The sequence below is a fragment of the Pundamilia nyererei genome, unplaced genomic scaffold (assembly GCF_000239375.1).
Source record: "Pundamilia nyererei isolate P.nyererei 1_Seehausen unplaced genomic scaffold, PunNye1.0 scaffold00016, whole genome shotgun sequence".
NCBI lineage: Eukaryota > Metazoa > Chordata > Actinopteri > Cichliformes > Cichlidae > Pundamilia > Pundamilia nyererei.
This window is the reverse complement of record NW_005187417.1, coordinates 3,114,322-3,126,405: the sequence shown is the minus strand read 5'-3', so window position 1 is coordinate 3,126,405 and position 12,084 is coordinate 3,114,322. Positions and strand designations below refer to the sequence as shown.

General features: G+C 39.1%; 1 protein-coding gene across 1 annotated transcript in view; it reads left to right on the top strand.

Moving 5' to 3' along the window:
* Window positions 1-12,084, top strand: part of npr2 (natriuretic peptide receptor 2) — a 95,417-nt gene that overhangs the window by 46,189 nt on the left and 37,144 nt on the right. The window contains exons 9-14 of the mRNA XM_005725655.2: window positions 438-512; window positions 1,418-1,495; window positions 4,978-5,082; window positions 9,846-9,917; window positions 10,654-10,813; window positions 10,908-11,063. Coding sequence (XP_005725712.1) covers window positions 438-512; window positions 1,418-1,495; window positions 4,978-5,082; window positions 9,846-9,917; window positions 10,654-10,813; window positions 10,908-11,063 — 646 coding nt within the window. The remainder of the gene's footprint in view (window positions 1-437; window positions 513-1,417; window positions 1,496-4,977; window positions 5,083-9,845; window positions 9,918-10,653; window positions 10,814-10,907; window positions 11,064-12,084) is intronic.

Below are 12,084 nucleotides of genomic sequence, written 5' to 3'. Positions count from 1 at the left end.
TGTGTGTGTGTGTGTGTGTGTGTGTGTGTGTGTGTGTGAGTGGAAAACACAGAAATTTTCCAAATTAGAGTATTTTCCAGGGTGCCGTGTGATGCCAATATTTGCATTCTATACAAATGTGCAGTTGACTGTGCTGGCTGTATGCATGCAGTGCGCCCACTTGATTTTTATTCATTCGGTGTGCTCTGCAGACATTTGCAAAATGACTCGAGCTGGAATCTGAAAGCACTTTATTTTCTCAAATATAAGTGAACGATGGTTTCATGTTACGCAGAGAAGTGGGGCATGTTTTTGGGTAGTTGAACCATTTTAGAAATCTACATTGCAGTGAAGTAGAAGCACAGTCTTAAAGTGAACATGATTTAATCCTCTTTGCTTTAATCTACGCACACTAACTGACATTTTTTTCTTCTCACTATCCCTTTCCACCTTCTCAGAGAGGCTCCAGCTACGGCTCCTTGATAACTGCCCATGGAAAATATCAGCTATTTGCAAAAACGGGCTATTTTAAGGTAAGGCTTAGCGAGTTCTGACATTTTCAACTCCTGCGCACTCCTTTCCCGCCCACACATGTGCACACTCGCAGAGAAAAACTGAAGAGAGGAGAGAGAAAGCGAGAGTGTGGGCGAATTTAGGTAGTTGGTTTTAATGTGAGCTGCAGAATGCGTCAATTTTCTTTCTCTCTCTCTTTCTCTCTGCCTTTGTGTGTGTGTGTGTGTGTGTGTGTGTGTCTTTGTTTTTACACTCCCGCCTGCAGTCTGGACAGGGCCATCAACTTGTTGCTGCTGTTAATTTGTCCGTTTCAGATTGAAGAGGTGTGAGAAAATGTGACAAAAAGAGGCTGCTGAATAACGAGATGGCGGGCTGTACTCTTTTTTAGCTGAATGATGCAGGGTTTTTATATAAATGCTGATGTCAGGATACAGATCGAGCATCTTGTTTATAATTAGGGTTATTGATACGCCTCTTGAAAGTCAGTACAGATCAAGGGTGATAAAATCTGTCACCAGAAACAGCCAATAATTGCTGGACAAAGAGAACCTTTCTATTCAGAATTCTTCAGGTCTTAACTGTGCATTTCATTTGAATAAAAGTTAAAACTCCCACACAAACTGCCGGTCTTGCTTCGTAGTTGCTACAGCAGCATTTTTCTCCAGTCTGTCACATCTGTGGCTCTGAGGATCATCACATTGGAAACAACAGACGCAAGTCTTCCTCTGCAGCACAGCTGCAATCGACCACACATGTACCTGTAGGCTACACTGCTGTTCTCTCTCTCTGTGCTTAATACTGATTCCTTTTAATTTCATGTTTTTTGTGTTGTTTTGTTTGTGCATCCATATATATTTTTTTTTTCTCATATGATGAAAGCTGGTGTGTAAATCTGGCTTCACCGCTCATCTTGTGTTGCACACAGGGGAACCTGGTGGCCATCAAGCACGTCAACAAGAAGAGGATAGAGCTGACAAGACAAGTTTTAATGGAGCTCAAGCATGTAAGTGTCCCAAAACGTATTCCTTTGAAGGAGATGCTTTATTATTGCGTGTCAAAGGGAATTACAGAAAGTGCAGCATGTGACTCTCAATTGTTGATTTTATATTTTTTAAAAAAAGAGACAAAAATGGAGAAGCCATCTGTGTGTCTGTTCTCTAATTATTGAGCACAGACTGCAAAGGCAATAATTAATAAACTGCAAAGAGAAAGGGGGATGCTTTCATGGGTTTCTAATTCCTTAATGAATAAAGTTTAAAATGCTTTTAATCACTCAGTAAGTAAGCATGGCAGTAACTGGATTGGCTTGGGGCAACACTTCTGACCTACTAAGCCTGTGTTGTACAAGTGTGACAGGATTACTACTGTTCACAATCTGTATCGCTGCACCTCTGTTTTCTTTCTAAAAAGTGACTTCTAATTGACTCGCACAATTTTATATTTCCTGGACTGGTTCTTTTTTCCCCATCTCATTTTATTTGTTTTCCAGCAAACATAAAATATGGAGAAAAAAAATCTAAAAATATGTTATATTATTATTAGTACAACCCATCTGGCCCAGTTTTACTTGTAAGTAACATCAGAATCTAGAGGGATGTTTCATTTGCCTTCTTTTATGTGGAGGGATCAATATTCTTTGCACTCAATTTAGTGTATGCATTCTTCATAAAAGGCTTATAAATGAAGGAACTTTATCACTCCGAGGAAGAAACTGAGAATCATTGCTGTACTTTTAAGGTTTTTGCTTTCATAGCTTTCTGAAAATAAAATAAAATAAAATAATTTAATACATTCAAAGATTCAAATGTTCTAACTTGATATTTATAAGTAAAACAGTAAATGATAAGATGGGCGTGTTGCTGCCAGACAGTGGACCCAGATGCAGGATTCGGCAGATGGAATTAAACAAAAATAAAAACAATAACAAAGCAGGACGTGGACAAACTGACTGCAGACAACAGACTGATGGAAGCTCACACACCATGAGGAATATGCAGACAATGTACACATAGGAGGAGATGAGGGCAGACTGGACACACCTGGGAACACAGCTGAACAGGGTCTAACTATTGAGATATTGGAGGCAAAACTGAACATAATGCACATGAGACGAGGGACTAAAGTAAATACAAAAAACAGGAAGTAACAATCACTGAAAACAGGACTAAGACACACAAATTTGACGTAGATAAGAAAATAAACAAACATGGAGACGTGATTGAATAAAATGGAAATTGAATTGAACTAATTTAACTATTGAACTAATTGAGTTCGGTGTAACAAGCCACGTTCTGAGTAAGGTTAGTTTTTCTCTGACGTTATGATGTATAAAATTCAGGTGCAAATTAAAAGCAATGAAATTTACTTCCTTTTGATTTCTTCACCGCTGTCTTTTAGCTTTCTTGGTTCAAGCTGAACTAAACAGCAAGGGAGTGAGCGAGCTTAGAGTTGCTAAGTAAAGGAAAGGAATGCACTGGATTGGGTATTGATGGGGTAGGCCTGACCTAAAGCACATCCCGCTTTATCCTTCTGTTTCACTCTAGCATCGACTGTAAATTATAAAAATGAACTTCATTATATTCATATATATTCATATTGACCCCAAAAGCTCATAAGGAAGGTGTTTACAAAGGTCATAGATCAAATGAAAAGTACGGTCTTTTCCTATTGACTTCTGTACAACTGGACTTCTTTTGAAAACAGAGAAGTCGCTCCCTGCTGGCTGACCACTAGACGAAATGCATTGCCTTCACTTTTCAGACTCTACCTCGATCCTTTATACACAGTCTGCGAGTGAAACAGATTCTCGTCACTCTTGAGTTTGTCTTCTTTCTTTAAAAGGGGAAAGCAAAGTTGTATTTTGAGGTAAAATGCATCTCTGAGTGCTTCCAGTTGCATCTGTTTGAAGAGAGCTTTATACTGAGTGAGACCTTGGAGGACAGAAAAAATACCCTTCATCTCAACTAGTTGTATTCAACAGGTAATTTATTTGCTCACCAAAATGAAGCAACTGTTTAGATGAAAGACCTTCATAATCTCCACCTGCTTTATGAAAGGAGTTTTTTTTAAAGTGGAACAATTTCAGCATGTTAGTTTTGGGTATTTTTCTCTGGCTCTGTAGCTTATCTTGTGAAAGATAGGTTTGTGTTAGTGTTTACAAAGACCCACTGCAGGATGTTACGGCAAAGGGTTCAGATCCTTTAAACATGTATTTGAGTGCAGCTGCTGATGGAAAAGGTCTCCTCGGCTGGGTGATGTTTACGAGTGAACGATAAGGAAGCTGGCTGAAGGGGGGAAAACAGAAAATCTTGCAATTTATGTGGTTTGGTGATGGAAACACTGTGTGGCAAAGGGAAACCCGTAACTCGGAAATTGCACCAGTGGTAATGAAAAGTTGTGGAGAAAACTTGTGGCCATTTTTTCTCTTTTCTCCAGCTCGGATTGTTTTGGTGCTTTTGGGCCTTTTTTCTGTTGCTGTCCTGCAGAGGAGAGGAGAGTTCAGGCTTCCTTGACGCCTCTGTGGCCTCTCGGTCAGTCGGCAGGCACATGGGGGAGTGAGGCTTCTGTCTGAGCTGGCAGCTTCTCAGACGCCCCGGGGGCCTGATCGACTGTCAAACCTCAGCTCGTATAAAAGCCGACCAGATGGGGAGAAGAGACAGGCCTGCCAGTGGAAACTTAACCACTTGTCTTCCAGTGCTCTCTCCTCCCCCCTCGCTTGTGTGCAGCGGGGGAAATTATATAGGCCAAAGGGTAGCCTAACATCCCCCGAGCCGTGAAACATGAGCAACTAACACCCTGGTTTTGGTGTGAGAGCTTCTGTCACTCACTGAGGATGAATTTTCAAAGTTTTGCACCAGCTGCAGAAAGATACGCTGTCTTTGTTAGCACTAGTAGCCGTTTGTGTTTCTAGAAAAGAAAATTACTGTTTTCTTCTTCCTTTTTATTTCCACTTCGCACATTCTCATAAAATGAAACGTTCCCGCTTAATCGCCACCAAAGGTTTCTGTTTTCATTCCTTTTTTCGAACATACAGAGTGATTCATGCTTTGGAAGACGCTTTGTGTCGTTAAAACCAGTGAGTGATTATTTTCCATGTAAAGCAGTTTTACACATTCAGCCTGTTCCAGTGTGATATTCCTGCTCGTACGTCCTCTCAACACCTCAACCTTATGTTATTTTTTTCATCGCCCTGAGCACACTGGCTCATTCATAACCTCCAAGGGCAATTTATGCACACGCACATGTTTCACCTGGGTGCCCCGAGCAGGAATGCGTCTCAACACGTAGGAACAGACACGGTGCCAGCTAGCCCACTGCAAATAGATTATTTTGATGAACTGCTGGCAGCGTTATTCTCAAAACTTTGTACATAAACGAGCCGTCAGTCCTCCCTCCTCCGTCCTCTGTTTCCATAGGGTTCGGGAATGTGATGTTGGAAAGAGTTGCACTCACAGTTGCTGTGTGTTTGTGTGTGGTTATTTTCAGATGAGAGACGTTCAGTTCAACCATCTGACTCGCTTCATCGGGGCCTGCATCGACCCTCCTAACGTCTGCATCGTAACGGAGTACTGTCCCCGAGGGAGCCTGCAGGTAACCATTTTCAACCCCTCTAAAGCTGAAGAGGGTCACAACAGGCTATTTTAACCTTCAAATTACATAATAATTACAACCTCAGATGAACAACACATGGCATATTACACTGTTATTATTTATTTCACAAAAACTAAGCCAAAATGAAGATAAGTATACAAAAAAAAATCATTAGTAGACTTTACGATTCATTAGCTTGTGGAACTACCTCTACCACCAGTAACTTGAAGTAATCTGTTCACATGTTGGACAAAGTAGACAGATGGTTCAAAAGAGGAGTAAAAGAGGCCATTTATGTCCACTGTGAGCGACCATCTTTGAACAGGTGGCTTATGACACCAACTGTCAGCCATCTATAATCCAGTTTTGAGATCCCTTCCCAGACGCCTTAACGCCTGCTCACATCCTGGGCCATCTGACCTCAGGATATCACTGGGGCTAGGTTTCACCTGAAACCTTGGCTGATTGTGACCTACACCCGTTTTCACACCTTGGCTCATGTGATTAGGTAGAGGATCATCAGGGGTCCTTTTGTCCCTCTCAGTGGGTTACTCCCACAGGGTTTAAATCAGGGAATCTCCACCATTTGACCCTAGAACTGAAGAAACTTCTCAGATGAGAGGTGAAACGTCTTCAAGCAACTTAAAGAAGTCCAGACGCTTTTCTTTCCAAGCTCCTTAGACTTTACTATTCAGAGCTCATGGCTGCAAGACAAGCCCAAATCATCACCGCTTATCTGTCCAACATTCATTGTTCAAGAAGTCTTGTAGTTTGTTCAGATGCACCTTTGCAAGCCTAAACTGTGCCATGTTCTCTTTAGAGCAAAGGGGCTTTCTCCTGGAAACCCTTCCAAACAAGTCATGCTTATTTAGTCTTTTTTTTAACTGTACTGTCATGAACGTTAACATTTAACATACTGAGGCCTCTAGATTTCACTCTTTGCAGTTTCTCTGGACACTGCACGGTCTGTCCTTGGGTTGAATTTGCTGGGATGTCCATTCCCGGGAAGACTGGCAGCTGTCTTGAATATTTTCCACTTGTGAATAATCTTTCCTACTGTAGTATGATGGACTTCAAATTGTTTGGAAATCGCCTTATAACCCTTCGTAGAATGATGGGCAGCAGCAACTGCTTCTCTAAAGCTGCTGCTGTCTTTCCTCTCTTGGTGCACACACCTGAATGCTCCAGACCAGGCCCTCATGTGTTACACAGAGCTTTCCACCACTATCACGAAGACCAGTCTGCTTTTTTACAGATGCTGATGATCAGTTAATCACATACATTTGATTAAAAGCATCTGGCTGCATCTTATCCTCTTAATTCCTATGAAAGCAGTTTAGTTCTGTGTTGTTGTTCATTTAAGGTTGTCTTGCGTCCTAGTACGCAAATCCCTAGAATCAAAAGACAGTGTAATTTATTTGTGTACTCGATTTGCCTAATTAACATACTTTTCATAATGTATATTTCAGTAATCTAAATGCAGCATTTTGAATTTTTCTGCACTAAACATTTGGCACATCTGTATAAGGCTAAACTAAAAATAGTCTTTTGAAAATTGTGAAATTTTTTGAACTTTGAAAGCTAATTTAAATAAAATATAAACACAAAGTATCATCATTTTTGTATTTGTTTGTTTGGTAAATTTTTAATTGATGAGGCATTGTTATTGTGAATTTGGATGTCCACAACACTGTGAGTCAACTGTTTTCAAAAAGCTCTTTATTGTAATACCTGTACTGATTTTTCGTAAATCTTGCCTCTAACATATCCCGCCCATACTAGAATAATTCAAAAACACTAAACCTAATACTAAAACTAATAAAAACTAAACTGAAACATGAAACTCACTCATGAAATTGGAACTAAACTGAATTAAAAACAAAAAGTCAAAATGAGATAAAAAAAAATACAAAACTAATTACCAGCTAATTACAAAACTGTAATAACTCTGCTTTTTTGTGATAATAATAGCCCTAACTCACAGCCTACACTTGAAAAACATGTGTCATTTGTGTTTTTACAGCTTTAGTAAAATGGTCAGAAGGTGAAATGGACAAACAACAGCTGAGACAGCAAATATCTGGTGTGTGTGTGCAGAGGTCCGCTCCACACACCCTTTGAATCAGGTTGTGTTGCCAGATTGCACTGACAGATAGACAGAAGCTGTATTTAGCGTGTGGCTCGTGTGTCTAGACTGCAGTTTATAGACAATCTGCGTTTGCAGACGCAAACCCAGCGGGCCCTCATGTGTTACACAGAGCTTTCCACCACTATCACGAAGACACCAAAGAAGGAAATGTCTTCTGGAATAGTGATGTTCATCCCTGCAGTAGGGTTCAAGAGACCTGGATAATCATGTGCCAAGGAGCACTGAAAGCTGTCAGGTGATATTTTACAGACTAAACAATTCATCCCATACAATTTAACAAGCAATGATAAAAATAACTGAACAGACGACCAGGACCTAAAAGTGTTTTCTAAAAGTTGATCGCCACAAAGATGAAAACCTTCTGAGATTTTTTATTTTTGTTTTTTTCACATGACAACAGACAGACAGACAATGAGGACTCAAACAACAAATCTAACAAAAGCCAGCTGGTGGATTTTTGTGTTGAAGTACTGTTAGATTAAGCTGTATTCCTGGCAGTGTTTGTGTCTGTTGAGCTCTGCAAGACCAACTTAAATCACCTTATTTAGTCTGCAGCAAGATTACAATACTTATCAAGCTAACCATTAAAAGTCCACACATTCTTTTGTCCTTCAATATTTGCGATTTGTCATTTTTGTTCCAGTAAGGAATACATGACGCTTTAAACAAACTTGATCTTGGCCCGAGATGCTGGCACGCCAGAAGCTTCCTTAAAACGGACGAGCTGGGAAATGACTTTTATCAGTCACACTTTAAAGAAAGTCGTCTGCGTAAAAGGCAGATATCTGTGACTGATGTGATACTGCTGGATGCTGAAACAGAGGCCAGGGAAGACAAACTGTCAGCTCTGGAATTGTTTCTGCATTTAGTCTTTAAATAAACTTTAAGAGCATCTTGGCTGCTGATTATGGACGACCAGATTTCAGTAAATATCAGTAAAAAACAAGAAAAAAGAAATTAGTGTTCCATGAAGTCATAGCAATAATAACTAAATGCGATAAATAATGAAATGCTACTTTCGGCTGCTACTTTGTCACAAGGCGCTGACACAGAGTAGCTCCACATGTTTTGAATTTTGGCAGAGTTTCACACCGGATGCCCTTCCTGATCCAACCCCAGAGGGATTGGACTCTTTGTCTGGAATCGAACCAGTTCAGTTGAATTCAGTTTTATTAATATAACGCCAAATCCCAGTTAACTCAAGGCACTTTATGTTGCAAGGTAAAGACCCTGCAGTGATACAGAGAAAGCAGAGAAAACCCCAACAATCAGACATTTTCCTATGATTAAGTTTTTTGGTGACAGTGGGAAGGAAAAACTCCCTTTTAAGAGGAAGAAACAGAACCAGGCTTGGGGAGGGGTTGCCATCTGGTGCAACTGGTTGGGGGGGGGGGGGTGAGACAAAGAAACCAAGACCTTTGGCTTACCATGTGATTGTGTGAACCACTGTGCTATGGAACCATTACATATAATAAATACATAAAAAATATAGCAATAAATAAATGTGACAAATAAGTAGACAATATGTAGAAAATTAGGGTAATTAATACAGATAAATACAAAACAGTAAAAAAAAATGAATAAAATAAGATGATTAAAGTAAATAATTAAAAATTAAAAATAATTAACAGATAGATGGGTTTGGGTAAAATGCAAATGAAAAGTAGATAAATAAATTAATCTCTCATAAATGAGAATAGGGATGAATACTTTTTTTTTTTAAATTCACAGTTTACACTCTTAAAGTAAAGCTAAAGGGTGACACATAAATGTTGATGTGTCTTTTTATTCAAAAAAGAAAAAAAACCATGAAATAAACATGCCCTGTACAGTTAAAAATAAACATGAGAAATTCAAAATGAAAATAAAATGGATTAATCAAAAAGCAAACACGGCAATGAACGAATAAAAATATCAATTTTTTATTTTATAAATATATAATTATTTTTGAATTTTACTTTTGGTGCATTCAGGGTCTGTTTTATTGGAATTTTTATTGGCTTTATGCTTTAAAGATGAAGTGTACACAGATTAAGGATTAATCAGGACATATATATATATATATACATATACACTGGGGCGTGATTAGGGATAAGACACAGATGCATGTAATCACAGGTGAAAACAATCAGACAACTAACCAACCAGAACACACCTACTAAGGCAGGAAAACTCGCACTTAACATGATACAGAGACACAGGAATACTATACGGTGAATTAAAACAGGAGCTAAAAACTCAGCAATATCATAATAGTCACTAAAACAATAATAAAATCAAAACCAGATTTAAAAAGCTCAAAAAATCCTAAAAGTCTAGAACCATAACTCAAACTTGGACTAGCTTTGGTTTACCTGTAATCTAATTTAGGCACAGATTAATTAATAACAACAATGACAAACACATGAGTGTTTCCAGACATACTTTAGCAACAATGATAGAAAAAGAAATGTCTTTGTGGAGCATTTTGTACTTTTGTCTGAAAATTATAGATTTGCATGCTTGATTGGTAGGTTCTCACCTCAAGACAGACAGAAGATTATATATAAGGCATTTCTTATGTCTGCAAAGGTTTTTGAGTTGTTCTTCCTTTTTATTCTTTCTTTATTTTAAGGACATTTTAGAGAATGAGAGCATCAACCTGGACTGGATGTTCCGCTACTCTCTGATCAATGACATCGTGAAGGTACGTCGCTGTCAGACTGGGTCAACAGGCATTGATTTAAAAAGTCACACATGTTTTTGAAAGATTGTCCCTTTTTCTTAGTGTTGAAAAAAGAGGCTTTGTGCACTTTGGAGATGCACACAGAAAATGTCTGGGTTACCATGGTTTCTCATGGGCAGTTTCTCAGAGTCTAGACGGAGAGAGGGAGAGAGAAATGTGCAGAAAAATGTATTTTTGGCACAGTGCACGAAACTGGAGTAAATATTTCCATCCTATAATGTAAAGCAGGAGAGAAACTCTGCAGAAGTTTTCCTTCCAGCTTAATCAAAACTAATCATGGACATGATTTAGAGGACTCCTTTTTAATCTGTCCCAACAAAGAGGCTTTTTGTCAGAGCGATACCGAACGACTTGCATGATGAAGCCCTTCGGCTAAATTGCTCGACGCAGATAGCATCGTTTTGCAGGAGAAGAGGCGCTGGTGAAGCTCTGAGGCATGATTGACTCACCGTTTCCACAAAGTATTGAACATGAGTACTTCAGTATCCACCGTGCCTTTCTGTTTAACAGTAATTTCACAGAAATAACCCCCATGAAAGCGCCTGTCCTTGAGAAATGTTCTCCTCAGCATATGATTGTCTGTCAGATCATATTATTTCCACATGTCTGAACATAAGATTTACTGTAAACATGGGGAAAGTAGCAGAAACAGACAGAAAACACCCTGTAATGCTTTACTTGCACTTCTCTGCACCAGGGTATGAACTATCTGCACAACAGCTACTTTGGCTGCCATGGAAATCTGAAGTCATCTAATTGCGTAGTGGACAGTCGATTCGTTTTGAAAATAACAGATTTCGGCTTGGTCAGCTTCCGCACGTCCAGTGAAAATGACGACTCGCACTCACTCTATGCAAGTAAGTTAATGCAGCAATGATTATCCAGTCACATTGTTAAGAAGAAGAACATCAACTTTCTGCTAAAAGTTTGGGTTGTTCTGTTGTTATCTAGAGAAGCTCTGGACGGCTCCTGAGCTGCTCATATATGACCGCCATCCTCCTCAGGGGACTCAGAAGGGTGATGTGTACAGTTTTGGCATAATACTGCAGGAAATAGCTCTGAGGAATGGACCTTTCTATGTGGAGGGCATGGACCTCAGCCCCAAAGGTAAACACAACAGTTTTTTTTAATGGGCCTTAAACAGGTCAGCTGACCCCTGCAGAAACAAATGTCCAGTAAACTAAAACATTTGTTCTTGTAGTTTAATTCAGCTCATTTTCTTTGAGAAAGATTAAAAAATAAAAATAAAATACATTTGAAATGTCTTTGAAAGGTCAGAGCACCCTTTCGTGCAGCCATGTACACAAAGAACATGTGCTGACCAGATGTCAAGGCAGAAAAAACCCCACAATGTGATGTTAAATCAGTCCAAGATATGAAAAAAATAGTCCACTGTAAATGAAGATGCGATCCAGAGATCGTGCAGAAGTGGAAACTGAAGGCAACGGTCATGTGTGTTATGTCTCGAAGCAGCTTTAGCTGTGATACATCTTCCTTAAGTCAACAGTATGCAACGGCTTGATTTTCAGAGTTTACTTTATTATTATTGTGTCATTATTAAAATAATATGCCCAACCCTTACAGGGTAGCACCACTAACAGATAACCAGAGCCACAAGTATAAACAAATAAAGCATAATAAACAGTAAAATGTATGAAGAAACACAGTGCTACATCCAAAAGCCCATCTGTTCAATATTAATTATTGCAGCGCAGATATTGTGCTCTAATATCGTTAATTATGATTGTCGGTGTTTTTTCAGCCAAAAGGTGTTTTAGCGTCACGGTTCTAACAGATCTTTGTGCCAGACTTGGCTGGTTTAGAAGCACCTGCTTCTGAAAGCTGCCATCATCAACACCGAGACCAGAGAGAGAGGATTTGGTTAACTGGGTCGCAAACAGTGTCCAAAGATCCCTAAAACATCCCTGTTTGTCAGTGGTCTGAATGTCTGCTGTATTCAGAATGTCTCTGAATCACTTTTTAGATTTCTTAGCCACGATGTAAAACATCACAGCTTAGTGATAAGGATAGAACATTATGCACTCCACACTGTATATAAATGCCACTTGTTTTGCACATATTCAACTCTGTATATTTTATATATTTTATTATTATTATTATTATTATT